Below are 26,253 nucleotides of genomic sequence, written 5' to 3' on the forward strand. Positions count from 1 at the left end.
AGGCAGTTCTGAAGGCGAAAGAGGGTCAAACACAGTATAAGTATGGTGTTCCTAATAATCCTTTAGGTGAGTGTAAGTCACTACCGAACTTAAACAATTGGAAAAAAGTATATGATGAGTAATACTCATGTTAACGTGAAGGATTTCTTTAAATGAAGTTGCAATAGGGTATAGGTTTTAATCTTACTGGAGAAACCCTTTATATCTGTACAGCACGCTTTTTTACTTATGGAAGACAAATATTAAAGATTGCAACTTCCGTTAAATTCAAATATAATTGTGGTGGAAATTCGTGGATTAAGCCCTTGTGGGAAATCAAGTATCTTGAACTCGCTTTGTGATTAAGTATTTATTACTAACTAGAATATAACATGAAGAATCTATAACTTGATCTAGATATTGCACAACAAGTTTTGTATGGTGGGGTATTTCGTTTTGCACAGTCTCTGTGAGGTTACACCATAAGAGTGTTGGTGAGAGATTTGGGGAGACCTTACTCCCAGTCTTCTTTAATCCTTTACAGTAAAAGTACAACAAAAGGGTGGGTTTCTCAGTGAGGTGGTGTGTGTGTGCGCCACAGTAGGTAACCATTCAAAAGAATTTACAATACATTTTATTGCACTGAATCACAAACTACGAATTAAAAACAGTCAAGCAAGATAAAAAAGTCTAAAATGACTGAATCCAAAAGTAGTCTCAGAGGTCCTGCGCCACCATAAAAACCAAGTAAAAGATGCATCTCTATTTAAAAAGGACAAACAAACAAAGTCAAACAAGTCAAACAAAGGGACACCAGATTGGGCCAGCACAGACAAAGGTCATTTGGGTAATTAAGACCAGAGGACAAGTTGCTTACCAAGCGTATTAAAAGCCAAATGGATGACAGATTTCTAAACGCATCTAAAAATCCTACTGGTCACAACTCTGTCACAGTCCTCCTGTGCACCTCTACTCCGTGCTGCTCCAACTGCCGCCGTCCCGGTTTCTCGCCAGGCTTTTTAAAAAGGTGCAGAGTGGCACACCTGTTGTCAATTTCTGGAACGCACCTTGTTGACCCTAATAAGATATGCCGTTAGACACGCACTTAATAAACAAGGTAGACAAAACAAATAAAACCACATCTGCAATACACTAGTCACTGCACACCAACAAACAAAAACGTGCAAACAATAAAACTGGAAGTTAAAGCATGCAGATACAATTAGACTTAGATGCCTGTAGCCAGACTTACAATTATATTTAGACGTCCAGCTACTCATCTTCAGTCCCTGGACAGATGTTACAAAGTAAATAGCAGAAGTTTAAATAAAGTGAGTGCACAGTGATATTTTCCTCACTAGAGAATTTCCACAAGAAAATGAAAAAGCATGTTCTGCACAGTTGAGTTTCTTCTAAAGTGAGTAAGTGTCAGAAGAAGGCGGCATACAAAAAAGCTAATGTATACTCAGAACCTAGAGACATGTGACCCCCCATCTCCAAAATAACATGTCACAAACATTAAGTGCTTGCCCAATTTTAAGGCCTTCTTTATCTAGAATGAAGATTAACAATAAAAACAAGCATGTAGCATTAGTTAGTTATTATTACTCAGGGAAGAAAAAATTACCATGATTACAGTGTTCTCTAAAAATTCTACATTTTTACTAGGCAACCTGAGGCGCATCAGCTTTTCTTTCAATGAAGATACATTTTCACTGGAAGTGCTACTTGCTGATTGTTTTGGTATAATTCTGAATGAGACCTTGGAAGTACTCTTGCGTGTTTCTGTGGGATTGGAAAATGATGATGTAGCATTTTGGCATGAAATACCACAACAGAAAGGAGTAGAGACTTGAGAGGACTGCCAGGGCATTAAGTGTCTGGATGTCCTTGTTCTTGTAAAGTAAGTATCCAGTGGCAAAGATGATCCATGTGAGGATAAGCAGGAGCAGGCAAAAGGTTATTGCTTTGGCTTCATTGTAATTTTTAGGAAGGTCTTTGCCCATGTATGAGAAAACAAAGCAAAGGAAGCACAGAGATACAAGTAAAAGCACAGGACCAGCCGATGCTTTGATATTCATCTCACAAACAAAGATGGTTTTGTCAGGAAACCAAAGGGTTTCATCGTGGGGATGTGGAGGTGTAAGAATATAGCTAAAAAGAAGTAAGAGTGCCTGAGTAACAAACGTCAGTGTGATGAACAGCCACTGTCCATGATACTTTATCCACACACTGTGGAGCTTTGGGAACTTGGCAGCCATTTTGAAAATGCTAACAATTTGAAAAGAGCGCACCACGAAACATGCTAGACAAACGGTGTAAAACAAGAGAAATGGTAAAAACCTCAGGACACAAGAGGAAGTGGTGGGCTTACCAAAGTAAAAGAACACACTGACATTAGACAGACACAGGCAGCCAAAAATGAGGAAGCACATTGGTCCCCCAGCAGATCTGACGACAGGTGTGTTGTAGTTGATGGCAAAGAGAATGGACATGGCTACTGTGAGGCCCACCAAGACACAGGCTCCCACCAGGATCAGTATGGCACCAAGGTCTGTAAATGGAACGAACTCCAACACCCGCAGATTACATGATGTGCTTCCTGCTGCAGACCATTCTGTCTCCTTACAGTTGATGCACTCGTAGGGATCCTCTGTTCAACATGAGAGAAGTACAGATTTACAATAAAGTTAAGGTCACTCTTGAATAGGCCTTTGTGGCTAAAGGAAGACCAATTCAGGAATCTTTTTTTCACATTTAATTTCTTGTACGGTAGCAAAATTCTAGCCAACAACAACAATTTTGATCAGAGGCTGCATGCTGAAGGTCTGTGTGGACATCTGAGCACCTCCATCCGGTTGTGAAAACAAGTTTCATCTAAACTGAGAAGTGGCGAAAGTGGCGAAAGTTACAGGTTACGACCTAGACAGTTGAAGACTGCAAACTCAAGGCTATTTTACAAAAACAATCAGTAGGATTTGACCTGCTGTACCATACCGACCCCTTGGGTTGATTAAAATTATCTCCTTATGTTTCTGTAGAGTGATCCACTGAATTAAAACTGGTTGTCGTTCAGGTGGCCGGATGATGAAATTGTGTTTCAATATATATTTCACATTTGGCACAACTTCTCACAGTCCGCAGATACACCCTATTCTCAGAAAGGCAGGTTGACAGCAGCTGTGCACTCAAATTTCCAGGAGGAAAGATTGAGTCAGCGTGGATCGAATGACACGTTGCTCACATGTTGCTTCTGTCTTGCTTCCCATGGGAAATCATAGTCAGCCATAAACAAGTTTAAAAGTCTGAAAGTAATTTACCTGTTTGGTTAAAATAAGTGTCCTTTGGACAGATTTCACATTTGAAACAGCATTCATGGATTCCATCTGACATTTTTTTGTATCCTTCAGCACATTCTTGGGAACACCGTGAAGTAGGCACCTGCACAAGACAGTTCTTTACAAGTGAGGACGAGAGCAATGTTTCACAGTAAGGGGTGGAGGCAAATTACTGTGTTTCGGCCCATGAAGCATTTCAATTTCTTAACAGGTTTGTCACATGCGATCAACATTGAACACAATATCTGGACGTCCCTGCAGACGACTCCATGCATAAACCACTGCTGGTCAATGTTCACTACTTTTACTACAGTCATCCACACACACACATCCCTGAGAAGTTGGAAAACAAAACAGTATACTGTATTTTTGTGGAGAAAAACAACTTACTTCCTTTGTCTTCCACTGAATTTTGCTGATGTCAATGAAGAAATCCAACTTTGGGTAAAAATGATAAAAGCCAATCTCCTCTGCGTCACCGGTTTGGTTCCAGAAAACTATAGAATAGGATCCGTAGTTGGGGTCACCATTCTCATCAAAAGTGACACTTTCATTTAAAAGTGTAAAGTTGGACTTCTTCAGCTCTGCTAGAACCTGATGTGGACACACAGAGAACCTTTTGTTTATAATTAGGGCCGGGACTCGATTAAAAATATTAATCTAATTAATTAGAGGCTTTGTAATTAATTAATCAAAATTAATCGTATTTTAATTGCAATTGCAATATTTGACCTGAGAACAGTGAGAAGTAATTTTTTTCACATGGATTTTTATTTTTGTTCAACCAATTCCAGCAGACAAGTGTAGAAATAGCATATTTAGAAATATAGTACTTTCAGAAATTCAGGTAGCCTATAAGTAAGTAGACCTTCTGTAAACTAGGTTTTTTTAAGTAGACCAATACTTTCAAGTACATTCAGAACATTGGTTATTTTTTCAGACGTGGACTCAGTTACCCTGGTCCTTAAACCAGTCATCTGGTGCAGTGTGGGTTGGGTGTGGGTCCTTGTACTCGGGTCGGGCTAACGTCCACGCTAGCTGCTAATTGTTTTGCGTTGAGGTGATACCTGAGGCTCGATGCGAATTCCTTGTTGCATAGCTTGCATACAACCATGCTCTTATCGACGCTTCCATCCCTGTGTTTATTATAATAAGATTTCCCATTCACGGGGCCACCCGACACGGTCTCGTCAGCTTCTTTGTTCATGTTCACTGTGGTTTGTTGTTGTCTGAAGTCATGAACGCTAGTTGGTGCTCCAGTATAATCGGTCCTCCGAAACTCATCCAGTGAGAAACGTTCCGCGGTGCAAAAAATAAGTGTAAAAATGCGTAAAAAATGTTTAATGTGTTATTTTTTGTGTAATTAATTAATCTTAATTCACATTGTAATTAATTAATCGTAATTAACGCGCTGAAGTCCCGGCCCTATTTATAATACTTTGGATTAGGTGATGATTCAAAAGAGATACGTAAGATACATTGAGTCAGAATGAGAGACCAAATGATCAGATTACATTTTTACTTACCATGTATGGGTAAACTGTAATGCTCCTGTTACATCCGCCTGAGTCACATTGCAAGGTATTGTGTAAGGCATGGGCGATGGCATGTACAGCAGCATAAACAGGAAAATTAAAAGATGGGTCCACATTGAGGATTTCTTCTGGCGTCAGGCTGCTGTAGTTGCAAACCTGATTGCAAAACATACTTTTTTCTGCATTTTCACAGTGAGTCTGGCCTTTGGAACGATGGATAAAATCACTGAAACCAGGTATTGTAACTTTTGGTTCAGAGACCCCAAGTATAGTCCCAATACTTTGTATCCCTTTCTCTTTGGGGAGCTCCTTGTTTAAGGACCAGGCATCCCCTGCTATCCACACCTTGTTGGTGATGTTTTGTTGTATTGCTGATTTAATGAGAGCTTCAGCAGTCCATTCAGGAGCAAAAACAATAATAGTACTTATATTCTGTGACTCAATCTGTCTGAATATTTGGTAATAATTTGTATGTTGATCAAGGCCTTTGGTGTATGCCAGGCAAATCTCAGTGCCAGTAATTTTCTTCATGAACAATTCCCGGCCATCAATTCCATAATCATCATCAATGTGAAGAAATGCAACCCAGCTCCAGTTGAAGTGTTGCATGATTTTAACAATCATTTCTATAACGTCTTTATTGGGATGAACTGTCCGTAGAAAAGAGGGGAAATTCTGTTTTCTTGAAAATACCGAACTTGAAGCTGCATAACTGACCTGTCAAAAGATTAATGGAATTATTTTTTTTAATTAGTGACAAATTCTCCAATGTAACATTAAAACTCAATTTACAATTCATACATTCCAGCATATATACTGTAAGAGTAATAAATAGTCTTTAAATTAGTGATACATTAAGCTGTTTTGTTAAATGTATGAGAAAATGTTTTTATCACTGAATATATTTGGATGATTTACCATAGGAATGAGATCCATCATGAACAGTGGGGCTACAGTCAGGGCCTGAGTGCTTGTATAAGTGCCGACCACAGCCATTACTTTGGACAGATTCTTGGGTGGTTTAGCCCAAGGTTGGATCAAGCCATCTACTGAGAGAAGTTTAAAGATCCCTGGAAAACTGTGTATATCTGAGCAGTGGTCAAATATCTCATATCCGAGGGATACATTAGGCAGTAGGTCGGTGGAGTTGTTGATTTCCTCTACAGAGAGTCTCATTAACTGAAACTGCCGATAACTTGAAAGAATGAAGAGTTTACTGCGAATAGAGAAAGGAAAGGAATGTGAGAATTAGTCTCACATTACGATTGTCACAACCTGGAGGGATGACTAGATCCCTGATCTGCAAACCATATGAGTCTAAGTTCACACAGACTGTACAGGCAAACTGCGAATGGCTCATTAAACTAGTTAATGTTACGAGCTATATTTCCTGACCTGAAGGTTAAGGAAATATTTGATCGGTGTTAACATCAGGCTTTAATTATTTTCAACCCCAGAAGATTTTCATTGAGACTGTGTAAGACTTACCTGGCGCAGTTGATGACTTCTGGTCGGTCTTGTGCAACAGGAGAACTATCATAGTGAATGTCGAAAAGTCCAGCCAACAAATAATCTCCTTCCAGCTGAAACTCTGAGGCTTGGATGGTGCATTTGGCCGATGGATGTAGAAAAGACTCCAGGAGAAGCAGATGAAGAAAGAAGGGTTTCATTGTGCTGACGAAACTATCAATCAGCAATCCGATGTGAAACATGAAATTGGAGCGCATATCGGAAATACAAAATGCAGAAGAATACACAAATCAGTATGCAAAAATCCTCCGCGCTCCAATCGTCTGTGTGGTACAGTGCATTCAAACATTCGATTAAATTAAATTGAATTCCTTTTATTTTGTATATCCCCAAATCGCAAAGTACAAATTTGCTTTAGAGGACTTTACAGTTTGTACACACGCAACATCTTCTCACATTGGTACAGGAAAATCTCCCCAACATATCAAAACCCTTCCATGGGGAAAAACCTGAAGAAACCTTAAGGAGAATGTCAGAAGAGGGATCCCTCTCCCGGGATGGACAGACTACAATGAATGTCATGTGTACAGAATGAACAATTCAAAAGATGTACAATACTCTCAATTCCTATGACAGAAATTATTCAAATATTGCGAGTAGTAGGCCAGGTGTACCGCAGGACCACTGCAGGGAACCCATCCAACAGATAAAACCACCATCCACAGATGCATGTGGGGAGGGAAAGTGCAAAGACTTTAGGAAAGGGTATAATGTTGGTTTATCATGACAGCAGCTGCAGGCGTCAGCAGGACCATGTGTCAATACGCGGGTGCGAGGGCAAGGAGGGAGGACTCAGATGCGGAGTTATTGAAAAAATAAAAGGACTTTAATAGTCAAAACTCAAAATCAAAATCACTCCAACCAAAAAAGGGGAGGAAGGAGGAGAAAACAAAACAGACAAAAACTAGGGACCTGGACTTGAAACCACAGACTTACTTGACACAGGTGGAAACAATCAGGCAATCACAGGACAAGGCAGGAAGTGAAGTTACCCATGAACACAAGAGACATGAAAACTACAAAATAAAACAAGAAGCAGACCCAAACCGTGACACCATGGCAGGAAAAAAAATAAAATAGACAAAGGTAAAGTTCCCACATTTAAAATGAGGAGGGGAAAGCGGGAGATTCTAACTGCCAAAAGTTGATCCTGCCTCGTCCTTGCCTTTGAATGTCCTCTTCCCATGTGTGAAGGGTAGGTATCTGTACTTGACCATATGCTAGAGAATGTGGGGGAGAAAAAGAGGAAAATTAGAAGCAAAAAAGACACTTTTGTATCGATCCCATGTGGTTGGAATAGAACAAGGTTTTACCAGGTGGATACAACCGTATCCACGGTTGTATTCGTGGGGACCCCGGTTCTGACTCCTGGCAGGGCTCTGCTGACACAATGCTGCTGCCATCATCATTACTTTAAATATGATTCATATTACTGTCATCATAAACAAACATATTTCTGCTCTCCCTCCCCACAGAAGCCTCTGTGGATGGTGGTTCGACCTGATGGTGGTTGTCCCTGCAGTGGTCCTGCCGTACACTTGTTCTGCTACTTGCAATTACTTGTATCATTTCTGTTAGAGAAATTGAATGTATTGTACATTTTTTTACATTGTTGATTCTGTACACATGAAAAGTTCATGAACGGATATAAATAAATAATCCTGGTCTGACGGGATGTGTTAGCAGCAGTAGTTGACTACACTCGCTGCTCTTGGCTCTGATATTTATTGTCCACGTATTGTTTTGCTTCAGTGAGCAGAGCAGAGACAGTTTAAGGAGATCGCAGAGTAAACGGTCCGCCACTGGAGTGCATACGTCCCGACGTCAGCGACTTATTTTCCCTTGTCTTTTTTAAACTACACAAGAATCCCGCACCTCACCAAGCTGTTAAAAAAGTAACTCTTACTCTGAGTACATTTTTAATGAGCTACTTTTTACTTTTACTTGAGTAAATATTAAAATATTGAAAACAGTATTGAACAGAAAGCACATCAAACATATTCTAATTTATTTTTCATTTGTTACTTTTATTAATATGTTAATATCAAATTATGTGCATTGCTTAACAGAATTAACTTTACATGGAGAACAGTATGAATAACACACATAAGTAGAAGAAAAGTCTGTCTAGTGAGTCTGCAACAGCCGCCCGTCATTTGGGATTCAATGAAAACAAACCAATATCAAATCTGAATTTGCCCATTGGGTCTAGCATTCAACCCTAGTATTTTGGGATTTTAGTTGATTCTGTAGCGCCTCATGTAGTTTTCAACGGTTCCGCTGAGCGGAAACTGTCAGTTCCAATATGCCAAAAAACAATGTGAAACAGTGAAGTGCAGAAAGAATAAATAATTTGTAACATGTGACAGGTCTGTTTTTATAAATGGCTGTGGATACCCTCTGGCCAAAAAGAAAACTATCCTCAAGCTTGTCCACACTTTACTACAGAATCAAACGCCTGTAGCTCGCTGGGCTCGGACCAACTTAATCTAGATATTGCACGACAGTTCAAATTAACAGGTTTTGTATGGTGGGGTATTTAGTTTTGCACACTCTCTGTGAGGTTACACAATAAGAGTGTTGTGAGAGATTTGGGGAGACCTTAGTCAATATCTTCTTCAAAAGCTACTTCCATCTCAACACCTAACCCTGCGCGGCGCACAGTCTGCAGAGCACCACCACTGTGTCCTTAAAAGACATGGTTTGAAAACGTGGCTAAATGTGGGGAGACTGTTGGCACTTGAGACACAGTCTTAAATTATGGAAAGTTAAAAGCAAAGTGCACAAGGAGAGCAGGAGGAGCTACTAGTTCCAGCCATTGAAAGTCTGCCTCCAAGATGATCAAATGTGTGTAGTTTTCTGTTTAAAAAAACAAAACAATTAGACAACACTGTTTAAATTACACACTTTCTAAAGTGATTACTCATTACTTTTAAGATTGAGTCTTTAAAAGAAAAAAAATAATTACATTTTTTTTAAGAACAACATTCATTAATCACCATTGATCGAGATTAATGAATTTCAAAATGTGTTAATTAATAGTTGTTTTTCTCTCTGAAATAAGGTCTCAAGCTAAAGATATTTTGACATTTTGTTCCGCATGAAGTATACGTAATTAATTATCTTCTGGTTCGGCCATCAAATATATCTCGTTCATGCAGCTTTACACCAATACTTTGTTATACAGTAGTGTTTAGCTCAAGGAACTGCTGTATCTGTAAGTCTATACTATGCCACAAAGCCCCTGGCATGACTGTAGATTCACACAACAGGAGTCTATGTTGTATGGTTCATTTCAAGATTCCTGAACCCCTGAGCAAAAAACACTAAATAAACAACCAACCTAATTATGTCAGGTGGCGAGGGTGCAGGTTGAAGGCAGGCAGGCAGGACTCAAACGCAGGGTTCAGATTTCCAAATTGTGCTTTTTATTTTGCACAAAAACAAACAGAAGCCAAAAGACCGTGCACCAACGATGGGCAGACATAGACAATGACGCGACAAGGGACAACAGGCACACGGGGCTTAAATACACAAGGGAGGTGCAGGTGATTGGACACAGGCGGAAGCAATCAGGCAATCACAGGACAGGACAGGAAGTGAAGCTCACCCAGAGACACGAGAGACAAGAAAACTACAAAATAAGACAGGAAGAGGACCCAAACCGTGACAAATTACAGTACAACAAAAGAGGGATGTATTTAAATAACTGCATTTATACAAACATAAAATATATAATTAAGATATATAACGGGGACATTGAACCAATAATGATCCACCGAACGTTTCGTGACAATCAAACTCAGCGTTTAGGAGAAATTGGCAAAAATGTGTTTTTCACAAAATTCTAAATGGCGGAGAATATAGTTAGGCGGATTTGCATACCATGATTGACTTTTTTGTAAAATTATCAAATTTTTTAACAGTTCAGATATTCATGCCAACTTTAACAACTTTTTGAATATGATAAAGGCCCCAAAAAGGCCTGCGGTTTGTGAGAATAATAATAATAAGTTCCTCGACGACTAGTCGTAGCGAGGACCCTAACTAAAGGCCTGAACTAGACTACTTTTCCTCTATACACCAGAAACACATTTACTGTGTAGCTTCTACTTTCTGGTGGTATAATTCTGAATGAGACCTTGGAAGTACTCTTGCGTGTTTCTGTGAGATTGGAAAATGATGATGTAGCATTTTGGCATGAAATACCACAACAGAAAGGAGTAGAGACTTGAGAGGACTGCCAGGGCATTAAGTGTCTGGATGTCCTTGTTCTTGTAAAGTAAGCATCCAGTGGCAAAGATGATCCATGTGAGGATCAACAGGAGCAGGCAAAAGGTTATTGCTTTGGCTTCATTGTAATTTTTAGGAAGGTCTTTGCCCATGTATGAGAAAACAAAGCAAAGGAAGCACAGAGATACAAGTAAAAGCACAGGACCAGCCGATGCTTTGATATTCATCTCACAATCAAGGATGGTTTTGTCAGGGAACCAAAGGGTTTCATCGTGGGGATGTGGAGGTGTAAGAATATAGCTAAAAAGAAGTAAGAGTGCCTGAATAACAAACGCCAGTGTGATGAACAGCCACTGTCCATGATACTTTATCCACACACTGTGCAAGTTCGGGAACTTGGCAGCCATTTTGAAAATGCTAACAATTTGAAAAGAACGCACCACAAAACATGCTAGACAAACGGTGTAAAACAAGAGAAATGGTAAGAACCTCAGGACACAAGAGGAAGTGGTGGGCTTACCAAAGTAAAAGAACACACTGACATTAGACAGACACAGGCAGCCAAAAATAAGGAAGCACATCGGTCCCCCAGCAGATCTGACGACAGGTGTGTTGTAGTTGATGGCAAAGAGAATGGACATGGCTACTGTGAGGCCCACCAAGACACAGGCTCCCACCAGGATCAGTATGGCACCAAGGTCTGTAAATGGAACGAACTCCAACACCCGCAGATTACATGATGTGCTTCCTGCTGCAGACCATTCTGTCTCCTTACAGTTGATGCACTCGTAGGGATTTTCTGTTCAACACGAGAGAAGGACAGATTTGAATTAAAGTCAAAGTCACTCTTGAATATTCTTTTGTGGCTAAAGGAATGTTTTATGTTTTAATGTTTATTTTCTTGTACTGTAAGAGCAAAATTCTAGCCAACAGCAACAGTCTTGATCAAAGGCTGAATACTGAAGGTCTGTGTGGACATCTGAGCACCTCCAACCGGTTGTGCCTCAAGGCCACCGTGCTACAAGTGGCAGCTCAGAGATCTGCTCTGCAAATGTTGGATGTTCACGTACAGCTGAAGACCTGAAACTCCTGACCCTCAGTGTTGCAACAATTATGAATAGCTCAATCCAGGTTGCAGCCTTTCTTTCCCCTATGTAGCTCTGTCTGCCACCAGGCACTCTTCTGTGGAAATGAAGGCTCACTGCCAATGAGGAAAGCCATTTATCCATTGACAAGAATCTATTGTCTGCTCGATAATCAAAAAAAAAAAAATCATCTAAATTGAGAAGTGGCGAAAGTTACGAGTTTGCTTCATTCATCCTGGTTGGTGTTTGTTTACATGCCGCCGCCGGGCAACGTGCAGGAGGCACAGTGGACACTCGCCGACCAGAAAATAAAAAAAAAACGCCAGTATGACTTGTGAACGAATGTCTTTCTAAAACAGTGGCCATGTGAAAGGGAATGAGGGAACTGTTTCCTCTGTTAAACCAATGCAGGTTCACTTGAAAAATTATCCAAAGACTCGCACCGGAAAACCCAGTCGGGAAATGAACGAATCATTTCTGTTTCCTTGACTGAGCCTATGCAAAAGTCCCGATGCGCGGCCACGAGAAACAAATGAACAAATCTTTCTTTGAGCGGACTCGTCACTCCCAAGTCCTTGTATGGATTTGTTCAAAACAAACGACCCCTTGGGTTGATTAAAATGACCTCCTTAAGTTTCTGTAAAGTGATCCACTGCATTAAAACTGGTTATAGTTTAGGTGGCCTGATAATGAAATTGTGTTTTGGCTATTTCAATATATATTTCACGATTAGCACAACTTCTCAGTCTGCAGATACACCCTATTCTCAGAAAGGCAGGTTGGCAGAAGCTGTTCACTCAACTTTCCAGGAGTACGGTGTTCACTTTAGGACATCCTCAGATCTCAGACTCAAGTGTCAGACCAAACGCCGTCAAATCAAACACCGTCCAACCTAACGCCGTCCAACCTAACACCGTCAAACCAAACGGCATCATTCTTCCTCCGTGTTGCTCAAGCTAACGTTAGCAGTTTGCTAACTTATCGCTAGCTAACGCACTGACATAAATAACAAGGTCGTAATGACAAGTAGACATTTGTACATGATAACTTAAAATTGTATTTAAGAGTTCTAAATCCAGTCAAGCACACAACAAGGTGTTGTAGGCCAGTCATTATGATGTGTCGCATACAGCCTAAAAAAATAATTAAAAAACAACAACTTTCTACTGAGTGCGTGGGGTAGCGATAAAACTGCTAACGTTAGCTTGAGCAACACAGAGGAAGAATGACGCCGTTTGGTTTGACGGAGTTGTGTCTAAGAATGACGGAGGTTTTGCTGAGACTGAAGCCCTTTCCACCGGGGTCTAAGAACTTTTGGTCTGGGACCTGACGCCCTTTCGTTTGAGTCTGACAAGTGAGTCTGGGATCTGAGGATGTCCTAAAATGAACACTTTATAGGAGGAAAGATGGAGTCAGAGTGGACACGTTGCTCTCATGTTGTTTCTGTCTTGCTTCCAATGGGAAATCATAGTCAGCCATAAACAAGTTTGAAGTAAGTCTGAAAGTAATTTACCTGTTTGGTTAAAATAAGTGTCCTTTGGACAGATTTCACAATTGAAACAGCATTTGTGGATTCCATCTGACATTTTTTTGTATCCTTCAGCACATTCTTGGGAACACCGTGAAGTAGGCACCTGCACAAAACAGTTCTTTACAAGTGATGACGAGAGCAATGTTTCACAGTAAGGGGTGGAGGCAAATTACTGTGTTTCGGCCCATGAAGCATTTCAATTTCTTAACGGGTTTGTCACATGCGATCAACATTGAACACAACATCTGGACGTCCCTGCAAACGACTCCATGCATAAACCACTGCTGGTCAATGTTCACTACTTTTACTACAGTCATCCACACACACACATCCCTGAGAAGTTGGAAAACAAAACAGTATACTGTATTTTTGTGGAGAAAAACAACTTACTTCCTCTGTCTTCCACTGAATTTTGCTGATGTCAATGAAGAAATCCAACTTTGGGTAAAAATGATAAAAGCCAATCTCCTCTGCGTCACCGCTTTGGTTCCAGAAAACTATAGAATAGGATCCGTAGTTGGGGTCACCATTCTCATCAAAAGTGACACTTTCATTTAAAAGTGTAAATTTGGACTTCTTCAGCTCTGCTAGAACCTGATGTGGACACACACGTTTAGAGAACCTTTTGATTATAATACTTTGGATTAGGTGATGATTCAAAAGAGATACGTAAGATACATTGAGTCAGAATGAGAGACCAAATGATCAGATTATATTTTTACTTACCATGTATGGGTACACTGTAATGCTCCTGTTACATCTGCCTGAGTCACATTGCAAGGTATTGTGTAAGGCATGGGCGATGGCATGTACAGCAGCATAAACAGGAAAATTAAAAGATGGGTCCACATTGAGGATTTCTTCTGGCGTCAGGCTGCTGTAGTTGCAAACCTGATTGCAAAACATACTTTTTCCTGCATTTTCACAGTGAGTCTGGCCTTTGGAACGATGGATAAAATCACTGAAACCAGGTATTGTAACTTTTGGTTCAGAGACCCCAAGTATAGTCCCAATATTTTGTATCCCTTTCTCTTTGGGGAGCTCCTTGTTTAAGGACCAGGCATCCCCTGCTATCCACACCTTGTTGGTGATGTTTTGTTGTATTGCTGATTTAATGAGAGCTTCAGCAGTCCATTCAGGAGCAAAAACAATAATAGTACTTATATTCTGTGACTCAATCTGTCTGAATATTTGGTAATAATTTGTATGTTGATCAAGACCTTTGGTGTATGCCAGGCAAATCTCAGTGCCAGTAATTTTCTTCATGAACAATTCCCGGCCATCGTTTCCATAATCATCATCAATGTGAAGGAATGCAACCCAGCTCCAGTTGAAGTGTTGCATGATATTAACAATCACATTTATAACCTCTTGATTGGGATGAACTGTTCGTAGAAAGGAGGGGAAATTCTGTTTTCTTGAAAATACCGAACTTGAAGCGCCGTAACTGACCTGTCAAAAGATCAATGGATTTTTTTTTCTCAAATTAGTGACAAATTCTCCAATGTAACAATAAAACTCACTTTACAATTCATACATTCAAGAATATACTGTCAGAGTATATATAGTCTTTATATTAGTGATACATTGAGAAGTTGTTTTGTTAAATGTATGAGAAAATGTTTTTATCACTGAATATATTTGGATGATTTACCATAGGAATGAGATCCATCATGAACAGTGGGGCTACAGTCAGGGCCTGAGTGCTCGTATAAGTGCCGACCACAGCCATTACTTTGGACAGATTCTTGGGTGGTTTAGCCCAAGGTTGGATCAAGCCATCTACTGAGAGAAGTTTAAAGATCCCTGGAAAACTGTGTATATCTGAGCAGTGGTCAAATATCTCATATCCGAGGGATACATTAGGCAGTAGGTCGGTGGAGTTGTTGATTTCCTCTACAGAGAATCTCATTAACTGAAACCGCCGATAACTTGAAAGAATGAAGGGTTTACTGCGAATAGAGAAAGGAAAGTAAAGGAATGTGAGAATTAGTCTGACGTTACAATTGTCACAATCTGGAGGGATGACTAGATCCCTGATCTGGAAACCATACGAGTCTAAGTTCACACAGACTGTACAGGGAAACTGCGTCACTCTACTTCATCTGTGTTAATATCAGTATTTAAAATTATTTTCAACCCCATAAGATTTTTTAATTGAGACTGTGTAAGACTTACCTGGAGCAGTTGATGGCTTCTGGTCGGTCTTGTACAACAGGAGAACTATCATGGTGAATGTCGAAAAGTCCAGCCAACAAATAATCTCCTTCCAACTGAAACTCTGAGGCTTGTATGGTGCATTGATCCGATGGATGTAGAAAAGACTCCAGGAGAAGCAGATGAAGAAAGAAGGCTTTCATTGTGCTGGTGAAACTACCGTTCAGCAATCCAATGTGAAACATGAAATAGGAGCGCATATTGGAAATACAAAATGCAGAAGAATACACAAATTAGTATGCAAAAATCCTCTGAGCTGTCCCGACCGTCTGTGTGGTACAGTGCAAACATTCAGTCCATAGACACCTTTTCATAAATGTCATTTTGCAGACTTATTTTCTGCACTTATCAATATGTTGCACATTTATGAAAACTAAAACAAAAATTACGTTTTCCCAAAGTAATTGGAACATTTGCTGTGAAACTTGAAAATTAGCTCAGTTTGCAGTTGGTCATCCTTTGTTTCTACACATCAATAGTCCATCACATGTGGTGTATAAAGAAATGGATATCTCAAAATTTGGAACACACATCTCTCACACTCTCTCTCTCACACACACACACTCACTCTCTGACTGTCAATGCTCATTGAAGCATAGTATGTGATATTGACTTTCATACTGCACGTTGCATGTTAATAATGGAATGAGTCTAAAGGCCCAACCTTCAGTTGGCCAGTCAACTGCCGAGGCCTTGTAAGTTCTCAAATGAACAGCAGTTGAACTATTATGAGAGACTCCCACCTTTGAGCAGCACGGTAAACTGCATCTACCCCCTGAGGAATCTGATTTATCAGAATGTGGATCAGCTGAGGGAGCCGTCCGGGCCTGTACTTCTTGTCGGGTCCTTTCCTCAGCCCAGCCCATCGGGCATCTTGACCCTGCTGTTGTCCAACGTGTGCACGTAGAACTGTTGGTAAAGGTGGGTTCCCGAGTCTCCTCCTCCTCTGACCACCTGCCCCTACTTTTTGCTCCTTAAACTCCTTCCTCTTCGGCATCAGACTGTTCCTTTGACTCCTGCTGCACTCGAGTGGCCCGTGCTTGTGGCCTTCTTCCTCGTTACCAGAGAAAAAAAAATAATTAACAACCCAAATAACCTGTGAGGCCGATGCTCCGTTGTTGGCTGGAACTCCGTTATCACCACACGTTGACGTTAGTTGCAGCCGTCACACATACATATCACTGTTGCACTTTTTCATTTTGAATAGAGGGATGTTTATAATGTGTCAAATATTTTCACTTAAAGTTCAGGCACCTTTGGCCCTGATCAGACTTGTTGTTTGACCTTTAACTCTATTAATGTCTGCAAATTATGAGGCAAAGACAACTACGTACATTTTGAAGGGACACAGCCTCTTTAATAGCATTTGGAGTGAAAAAAAAATGTACACGTAAATTGTTAAAATCAAGTTGGTTTATAACTGTAGCACAGAAAACGGTAACATGCAGTCTGTGAGAAACATATTTAATCAATCCAATATAGAACCCAATTTACCAGTTCTGCTTGCATCAATCAAAGGAAATGGATTCAAACACTTTGAAACAGTATGATGGATGAAAGAAAAAACTAAAGTAAAAATAATCTAAAAGAAAAAAAAAAAAACAATCATATTTTCAAATATATATATATACACACACACACAAATCCTACAGACAACCCTTTGAAACAAACTTTTTACAGGAAAATGTTTTGATCCCTTACTACAGTGCTGATCAAAGTTTAATAATGACAGATATTCCCCAGCATTCTGATAAAAATGGAGAAAAACAAATCAACAGGTTCATAGAAAAGGGATCGCCACCCACTTCATCCATTTGTTATAATAAAAGTTCTCAATCTGTGTGTTCTTATGTTTCCTCTGCAAAAGAAAGAGAACAAACGTTTGCTTGGAATGACTATTTACCATAAAGTTTTTCATAAACAGATTTTAAAGTACTAAAACAGCTCGTCTACATAAATTGAATGAACCCCAGGCTCTGAAACCTAGATGGGTACATGTTTCAAAGCGAAAAGGCCTTTGAGATAGATGTGTATTTGCTTGACTATTAGTTCAGATTAGACCTCGTTATGGATTGGACTTGAATACTGGCTGTGCAATTTGAAAATAAAGTATATTTTGGACAACAATGCACATAATCTAAATCTAAAAGATCTGGTGGAAAACCCAATGAATATCTTGCCATACAAGTTAGGAGTCCTTAAAGTAATTTGGTTCATAATGCCGGCTCAATGACACAGTATCCCATTTCTACAAAGGCGCAAATGAACAACTGATTCCATGTAGAACACAGGCAAGTTCTTCAAGAGACAATATGTGTTAATTTGATAATGCAGTCAATGATGTGGTGGGTGGCTCAAGATTTAAGTTAAGTCCCTGTTAATCATCCATAATGGCGTTTGCGCCACTGGCTATGCTAGTGAGAAACTAAAAAGGTTGGGTCAGGTGCCAATTCAAGAAAAACCTAAATCTGGAAAGATTTGCGTTGGGTGTAGGCTCATTGTTTCAAAAGATGAATTGTGAAACATGTGTTTTTCCAAAGTGTCCGCACATAGTACAAATGACTGAGCCACTGATTTATCACAAAAGATGCATTTCTTTCAACTTACACATTTAATCATGTCCTGTTCATAACACTACGTACTTTCAATATAACTTGTTTCAAATAAGTAGGTACCAGTATATTAATCAAAAGTTGTCAGATGTATTTCACTTGGGAGAAGGAGACTTAATGGAAAACCCATCGTTGGGAAAAAAAAAAAAAAAAAAAAAAAAAAAACTGAAAAATCCCAAATTTCACGGCAACTTTTTTTTCAGTGTAGTTTTTCCCTTGGTGACTTTATACTTACCCCATTGGGTTAAAGAGGCAAAAAGGCAGCACTGAGTATCACCTACTACTGAACAATAGCAGACCAATCCTAAAATGAGGATCGATCCTCAAGAAGAAAAAAAAAAAAACTAAATAGACAAAGGCAATTTTCCCAGACTAATCTGATCCATGCTGGTCATATCCTCATCTGGATCAACATTTTTATTTTCCATGTCATAAATTCATGTTAATGTCCCACTTAGAAAAAGGTAAATCAACCTCTAAACCTCGTCTCTCCCCATTAACTGTGACCAATAAAATTAAAATGAGGAGGGCAAAGGGGGAGATTCTAACTAGCAAAAGTTTTCCCTGTTTCGTCCTTGCCTTTGTATGTCCTCTTCCCATGTGTGAAGGGCAGGTATCTGTACTTGACCATATGCTAGAGAATGTGGGGGAGAAAAAGAGGAGAATTAGAAGCAAGTATTACTAGGACACTTCCCTATCCCATATGTCTATCCCATGAGGTGGGAATAGAACAAGGTTTTACCAGGTGGATACAAAAGACGAGAGTTATTCAATATGAAACTAACATAAAATATGGACATAAACACCCAATGTAATGCAGTCAAAAACTAAATCCACCCTCAAAACATATGACTGAATCCTTTCTACTTTACTTTGCATTGCAGTCTGGTGTTCCTCACTTTCTAGACAGCTCATGTTAATGGGCCATGATAGAAACATGTGCTTCTCAACTCTTGCATTAGTCACATCCAAAACATTTTCTGAGTAATCTAAAGCAATGCAGTGTATGCAATACACTGATTCCAGTACTGCTGCAGTGCCCTTGTGGGTCAGTGAATGTATTTTTTTTGTTTTGTTTACCTTGATCTGTCTCTTCATGGTGATGCAGAAGAGCATGATGAAGTACATTACAAGTATGGGCCAGAACACTGGCACATTGAAGGCTTCAAAAAATGTGCAAATCATGGCGATGACGATGCCTTTTGTTGCTGAATGCCTGGCGAGAGAATGAAGACACATTATTAAAAAAAGTCTCACCGCATTGGTAGAATTTAACATTGTGGTGATGTAATCATGAGGAATGGATGTGGGTTCATTGTATGAAATAAATCCTTACAAGGATACACATATTACAATTTTAAACATTTTCTCTAGGAAAGATAAAATAGCTGATAAATGAGTCTGTGTAATGTTGCACCGGTACAAGAAAGGTACCGCGGTACCCTTTCGTTGAAAACCGGTATGATTTTGAACATTTTTAGTACTGGTACGGTAAAAAGCAGCAACCAGAGCGCACTGAGTGTTCCGCTCTCTGTCCAGCTGCCTGCACGCACTGAATGGGTGGGCGGGGCTACCAGCTCTCACTTGCAACAGGCAGCTGTCACTCAGAGTCATCTCAGGGAGACATGTCCTCATGTGCACGAGCTGCTGCTGAGAGTCCTCGGCTTGTTGAAAGAAAAGATGCCAGAAGTGAGATCTGGAAATACTTCGGGTACGAAGCATTTTTTTTGGTCTCAAAAAAGAGGAAATATCCAGGTAAAAGAGGACCGTCGGCGAGGTTGGAGATGAACCAGCGCGGATTGTTGTTTTAGTGTGAGACATTGTATGTGTGGCGTGAGTGCGTGTGAAAACATGCAAAAACGTGTGTGTTACATGGGGAAACCGTGAGAGATGGCAGCCCTGTAGCTGTGTGTGTTGGTTTGACAACAACTTTACTAAGAGTCAAACATCAACAAGTGCAACACAAGACAAAGCAGATAGCAAATAGGTTACTGAATAGTAACTTCAGTAATGTACTATCATAGATAAATATTCCAGTATCTTATTTGTGGTAGCGTATTGAAAGTATCGGGTATCGTAATATTTTAGCAGGTATAGTATCAAAGTCATAATTTTGGTATCGTGACAACCCTAATTCCGTGCCCTTAAGAGTTATCTCGGATCTAAAAAAAAAGTTTGACAATATGAAAATGTCTACTGATGCAAAGCCACTTGCCACACTTCCTGGTTTAATAGACAAGAGGAAAGAGTTTGCAGAAACACGTGGCCTTCAGGCAAAACTTAACATGAAATGTAAATTGTACAACACAGACAAACACTGACTTGTTGCTAAATCGGTTGCTTTTCCATTGCTAAAAACATTTTAGAATGCTACAAATACTCAAAGATGTAACCTTACTGGTGAAAGTGTGTCTAGTTTCTAGTAATATAGTTTTAATTCAATGTCTATAGGCATGATCTATGGATGGATTACTGAATAAGATCAAAGATACAAGATCTCACCGTGTCACAAGAAAATACATTCCTGGAAATTCAATTCAACATCTTTTGTTTCACTTTAAAAGTTTAAATGAGCCCCGCACGACTTCAAAAGGAGCCAATTTGCAATGACGGGTGGTCAGGCCAGGAGCTGCACTCACCAGAATTTGAATTCAGGCAACCTTCTGATGAAAGGGCGGAACTCCTCGTTTTGCTTGGTAGGAAGGGATGGGCCGTCATCTGCAGGACAGAGAGGTTATATGTGATATGTTCTAGGTATTTAAAAAAGCAAAGTCTTCAATCACAACTCAGCATTGAAGCTAACAACCCACAAACCAAAAGATAATTGGAGCAAAATTATCTAATGTGTAACCAATAACTGTTGAGCTACGGCTTGTCTAAAATCTTTTTCATTTATGTAAAAAGGAAATGCTTGTTAAGCCAAATAATGAGAAAAAATAACTTCACTATAGTTTTTGCTGTTCTGTGTCTGCAATTAACTTCCAAGAGATCACCTGTCAATCAATAGTGTGGCTAGCAGAATTACATTTCCTCAGGGTGTTCTAAGTTTAACTTTGTAGGTGCTGTTTTTTTTGTTTTTTTTGTAAGTGTTGCATTTAATCTACCATATACACTCACCGGCCACTTTATTAGGTACACCTGTCCAACTGCTCGTTAACACTTAATTTCTAAGCAGCCAATCACATGGCGGCAACTCAGTGCATTTAGGCATGTAGACATTGTCAAGACAATCTCCTGCAGTTCAAACCGAGCATCAGTATGGGGAAGAAAGGTGATTTGAGTGACTTTGAACGTGGCATGATTGTTGGTGCCAGAAGGGCTGGTCTGAGTATTTCAGAAACTGCTAATCTACTGGGATTTTCACGCACAACCATCTCTAGGGTTTACAGAGAATGGTCCGAAAAAGAAAAAACATCCAGTGAGCGGCAGTTCTGTGGGCGGAAATGCCTTGTTGATGCCAGAGGTCAGAGGAGAATGGCCAGACTGGTTCGAGCTGATAGAAGGGCAACAGTGACTCAAATAACCACCCGTTACAACCAAGGTGGGCATAAGAGCATCTCTGAACGCACAGTACGTGGAACTTTGAGGCAGATGGGCTACAGCAGCAGAAGACCACACCGCGTGCCACTCCTTTCAGCTAAGAACAGGAAACTGAGGCTACAATTTGCACAAGCTCATCGAAATTGGACAATAGAAGATTGGAAAAACGTTGCCTGGTCTGATGAGTCTCGATTTCTGCTGCGACATTCGGATGGTAGGGTCAGAATTTGGCGTCTACAACATGAAAGCATGGATCCATCCTGCCTTGTATCAACGGTTCAGGCTGGTGGTGGTGGTGTCATGGTGTGGGGAATATTTTCTTGGCACTCTTTGGGCCCCTTGGTACCAATTGAGCATCGTTGCAACGCCACAGCCTACCTGAGTATTGTTGCTGACCATGTCCATCCCTTTATGACCACAATGTACCCAACTTCTGATGGCTACTTTCAGCAGGATAATGCGCCATGTCATAAAGCTGGAATCATCTCAGACTGGTTTCTTGAACATGACAATGAGTTGGCTGTACTCAAATGGCCTCCACAATCACCAGATCTCAATCCAATAGAGCATCTTTGGGATGTGGTGGAACGGGAGATTCGCATCATGGATGTGCAGCCGACAAATCTGCGGCAACTGTGTGATGCCATCATGTCAATATGGACCAAACTCCCTGAGGAATGCTTCCAGCACCTTGTTGAATCTATGCCACGAAGAATTGAGGCAGTTCTGAAGGCAAAAGGGGGTCCAACCCGTTACTAGCATGGGGTACCTAATAAAGTGGCCGGTGAGTGTATATATATATATATAGATTTTTTTTTAATATTATTTTGTAACTTAAGCGATGGATAGCTGTATTGTGCACCAAAAAGTGTTATTAGGGGCATTTAATATTAACCATAATGTGTGAAAGCTAACAAAGTAAATAAACAGCTAGTTAACAATCCATTATGTGACAAAAGGTCAGATTTCATTGATTTAACTTGCCTTCGTCAAGCATTGAGGGATCCACTTTTGGCGATAGAAAAGCGATGAACAGGTTGAGATGGTAGATTCCCAGTGCATATGTTACTATATACCAACCCTGAAAGGCAGCAGAAGAAACACAATTAACGACATTAGATTAATAGTGCATCTTTTGTTATTTAAACTTACTCACATGAGCAAGAACAGTCTCATGGAAACAGAACAGGCACATTTTCAAAAACACATTACACAGACAAGTGGATAACAAAATGAAAAATATTTTACCTTTAGTGAAAATCAGCACAAAACAAATGCAATGAGCATTAAATATAGGATAACATAATCCAGCACAAACTAGTTGTTAAATAAACCAGTAGTGGAGTTAATTAATAACATAAACTCCAACAGCCTCAAAGAATTGTAGAGGAAGTTCAATATTTGGTTACAGTGACATTTATTATAACTATGTACAACTCATTAAAAAAAAGGAAAATAATAAAAAAGGAACAATTACCTGTAGTATGTACACTCTGATCATGTAGATAGCAGTAAGTAGGAGAGTAGCTGCCCATCGCGCTGCATAGAATGGCGTTGACTTGTCTAGCCATGACTGATAGACCTATAACCAAAAGGAAAAATATATAAAGCCACCAGAGGTAAAGAATATCACATAAAATCAAGTAAGATATAACTTTAGATTAAAAAAAAAAAAAAACTTTTGCTGTGTGGAGATTCCTAACCTTTGCCCCATGCGTCACTCTGCCACTTTCAGTTGGGATGTACTGATAACACTACTGCGTACAAAACTTGACAAACACTACTACCGAACGTTTGTCTTAAATACAAATGAGTGACAAAAATGGAAAATATGATATAATAATAATTCTGATTTATAAAGCATAAGTGATATGCCTACTTTTTTTCTCATCCCTCTCAATATATTTACACATGAAATACAGTCCAGAATGTACAACAATGTATACAATTATGTAATCCCTTATTAATTGAAAATGTACTTGTGATTGGAATTGAATTAACATTTTACCTGTCCAATCCGTGTGAAAAAGGCACCAACTACAGATGGTTTCCCATGGATTGACTCCCCAACACTGTCCCCTTCTGACATTCTGCCAGCAAAGACCAGAGACATTTTGATTAGTGGTGCATGACTGAAACAGACTAATGTGATCTAATGTGTACAAGTCTAGCACATCTCACGTTAAAGAACTTCCAAGTTTTTTCAAGTGTACAAGACAGACACGTTTTTGAGACAAGAAAAGAAACTTGTCAAAAATGTACTTTCCATGTTTATTGCCTCTTTTAGTCAAGTTGTACTTGTGGGCAAGCATGGCATTTACTGGTTTGTAAGTATAACAAGCATGAATAACATAACATGAACAACATTAAGTTGGTAATACAAATCTAGTGCAAATAAATACCTGGTGCGACAAAAACGCTCCCAATAATAGATGAAAAAAGCAGGAAGACATGAATATTTCTGTATGCACCAGTAGATGTGTTTTTACTTCTAAAAATAGTGCCTACTTCTTACTCAAGGCACTGACACATAACCCATCCAGTGCGATTAGTTACTGAAATGTGTGATCTGCTCTGTAAAGAACCAGCCGTTTGGAGATGGGGAGAGCAGAATCTGGATGTGGTGACTTAGGTTAAGTAAGCCAGTCCACATGGGGAGGCTGTTTGATAAGTACACACAACCAGTGCAAAATAATGCAAGATTCATTATATTTATTTATGCAGTTCAACAGGTTACTCTGTACAATCAAATTCTTATTTTGCTATGACCTTCTTCCACATTGCTACAAATCTGAAAAGGAAACAATTAAATTAAAGATAAAAAATAAAAATACATACACACACACACAACCTAAAACGCAAAAAATATAATTAAATGCATTTGCGTTAGGCATACGCTAAAGGGCACCATGTATTTTATTGCCAATATTGCACAAGTCGATATCCATGTAACTAGAAAAAAAACATGACATAACCACAGTAATCTCTTTTAGACTGACAAGCTAGTTAAACAGGTTTGTAGTCTAAACAGTAGCAAAATATTTCTGATGTTTCCGCTTTAACTTTTCAGTGATTCATTGATTAAACGAGTGGATCTAACGTATCGTTAACATTAGCTGGTCGCGCCCCTTTAACGTAGCAGTTGGGGGGTTAAGTTTCAGGTGTTTCATGGCCACCCAGCATTGTGTAAGCGTAGACATGATAGTCTTTTAATAATGAATTTTCACATGCAATGCTAGCTAAAAAAGGTATGATTTTGTGTGGAACTGTTGGTGATTGTGGCTAACGTTAGCTTCATAACTAGCAAACAGGCTTGAGCGGTCTGGAAAGCAGCGATCAACGTTAGTCAAGTCATATTTATAACCACAGGCTCGCATGGAAACCCATAGCATGGAGACGATGGAAACGAAACGTGCCTGTTATAGACATTTCGTCAATGCCAGTTAAATTACTCACGTTGGCTTACAACGTTGGAATAGAAATAGCTAACGTTAACTAGTCATCTATAGCTAACTAACGTGCACATTGCCCTTTGGCCCAAATCATCAATTGTATGGGGTTTGTAGTTTTCACAAAGCTTCAGTTAAGCCACATCGTTCCTTAAATGCATCTATGCAACTACATTTCCCTCAACTTCGGCATAGCGCCTACCAAAACCTGGTCGAAGAACGTGTAGTTAGTGATCCCCTCTATTTCAATACAATTCATGATGATCTGGAAAATTAAGAACTACAAATACCAGCAAGGACTGGGGCAAAGTGACAACTCACTTCCGACGACACAGTTATACGTTGCCAACGGCAAGCTAGCTAGCTAACGTTAGCACAGTTAGAAATCAAACCACTGTAGCGGACAGATCCGCACTCACTGAATGCTACAATGGTTTTGAAATATGTATGTTAGCTTTAATACTTGTGTCCGTCTCTTGGTTGAATTCGCAGTTAAGGGGGAAACAATCAATGACAATCATTTCTTACCTGATACGGCCGCTGTGTCACTACCCGGCTCTACCTAGCTAGCTAAACTAGCCACTCCTGGCTGTTAACACGTCAGTACTTCCGCGAGGAACCGAGCTGGAGCTCCCGGAAGGACAGATAGTCGAACCCAGAGCACCTTAAAGAGATAGTCCCTTCAACTCCGCTCACTCGAACCAGTCTTTACTTTCTTTCTTTTTTCTTTTTTTTTTTAACGCAATTTAGACTTCAATGAATTACACTATACTAAATGAGCAGCGGGAAACAAAGAAAGTTATTGTTGTATTATGAAACCAAGTGATTTAATTGAACTTGCATTAGAGCATATTACTGGACTTTCTCAAAGTATATTGTAGATAAATAAAGTGACAAAATAGGCTAAATAACTAAACTTGATAAAAGTATTAATAATAATTAAAAATTAATCCCATGAGAAGTTATCCTTGATGTGTTGATGTTATATACAAAAGAAGAATTGTGTTATCGGTGAGGTTACAGATTGCAAGTACAACCAACTGGAACTTCTCCGATGTGCTAAGAACCAGCCACAGTAGATCACATCTTGTCCCTCAGAAATGATCCATAAAAATGTGTAAAAATCAGCGCAGAAACATTAGCCTATAATCCACAGTACCATGTTTATGGATGGTCGCTCACTGAACTTAGTGAAACATATTTC

The 26,253-nt window shown here is 39.6% G+C and overlaps 3 protein-coding genes across 5 annotated transcripts; all 3 read right to left on the reverse strand.

Annotated features, from left to right (window-relative positions):
• Nucleotides 1-1,703: 1,703 nt before the first annotated feature.
• LOC119222613 (taste receptor type 1 member 1-like) lies at nt 1,704-6,043 on the reverse strand. Its single transcript, XM_062563209.1, has 5 exons — nt 5,771-6,043; nt 4,844-5,569; nt 3,708-3,911; nt 3,300-3,420; nt 1,704-2,632 (listed from the first exon to the last, which is right to left on the reverse strand). The coding sequence occupies exons 1-5, from the start codon at nt 6,026-6,028 to the stop codon at nt 1,704-1,706; spliced, it is 2,238 nt and encodes a 745-aa protein (XP_062419193.1). The 5' UTR covers nt 6,029-6,043.
• Nucleotides 6,044-7,512: 1,469 nt separating this feature from the next.
• Nucleotides 7,513-15,719, reverse strand: LOC119223686 (taste receptor type 1 member 1-like). Its single transcript, XM_062560864.1, is given in 8 exon segments — nt 7,513-7,602; nt 10,982-11,034; nt 11,037-11,414; nt 13,214-13,334; nt 13,622-13,825; nt 13,958-14,683; nt 14,886-15,183; nt 15,410-15,719. Coding segments are annotated over 8 exon segments (2,109 nt in total). The 5' UTR covers nt 15,649-15,719.
• A 1,060-nt stretch (nt 15,720-16,779) lies between these two features.
• rer1 (retention in endoplasmic reticulum sorting receptor 1) lies at nt 16,780-25,723 on the reverse strand. Of its 3 annotated transcripts, XM_037479689.2 has the most exons (8): nt 25,578-25,723; nt 23,609-23,690; nt 23,078-23,182; nt 22,585-22,681; nt 20,700-20,778; nt 19,141-19,276; nt 18,640-18,694; nt 16,780-17,306 (listed from the first exon to the last, which is right to left on the reverse strand). In XM_037479689.2, the coding sequence occupies exons 2-8, from the start codon at nt 23,687-23,689 to the stop codon at nt 17,296-17,298; spliced, it is 564 nt and encodes a 187-aa protein (XP_037335586.1). In that variant the 5' UTR covers nt 23,690; nt 25,578-25,723; the 3' UTR covers nt 16,780-17,295. The 3 variants fall into 3 exon arrangements, with proteins under 3 accessions (XP_037335586.1, XP_037335584.1, XP_037335585.1); XM_037479687.2 differs by lacking the exon at nt 16,780-17,306 and having other exon boundaries at nt 18,213-18,694; XM_037479688.2 differs by lacking the exons at nt 16,780-17,306; nt 25,578-25,723 and adding an exon at nt 24,003-24,395 and having other exon boundaries at nt 18,213-18,694.
• Between the last annotated feature and the right edge of the window lie 530 nt (nt 25,724-26,253).

This window comes from Pungitius pungitius, chromosome 1 (assembly GCF_949316345.1).
Source record: "Pungitius pungitius chromosome 1, fPunPun2.1, whole genome shotgun sequence".
NCBI lineage: Eukaryota > Metazoa > Chordata > Actinopteri > Perciformes > Gasterosteidae > Pungitius > Pungitius pungitius.

Bases quoted from the DNA above. Each gene is read 5' to 3' on its own strand.
- LOC119222613 (XM_062563209.1), bottom strand. From the start codon at position 6,028: ATGAGACTCTCTGTAGAGGAAATCAACAACTCCACCGACCTACTGCCT. The intron at 3,912-4,843 runs GTAAGTAAAAAT...TGTCCACATCAG, and splicing joins TTACAGTTTACCCATACATG to GTTCTAGCAGAGCTGAAGAA. The intron at 3,421-3,707 runs GTAAGTTGTTTT...TGTCTTGTGCAG, and splicing joins TTCAGTGGAAGACAAAGGAA to GTGCCTACTTCACGGTGTTC.
- rer1 (XM_037479687.2), bottom strand. From the start codon at position 23,689: ATGTCAGAAGGGGACAGTGTTGGGGAGTCAATCCATGGGAAACCATCT. The intron at 23,183-23,608 runs GTAAAATGTTAA...TTTTGGTTATAG, and splicing joins TTTTCACACGGATTGGACAG to GTCTATCAGTCATGGCTAGA. The intron at 19,277-20,699 runs GTGAGTGCAGCT...TTCTCTCGCCAG, and splicing joins TTGCCTGAATTCAAATTCTG to GCATTCAGCAACAAAAGGCA.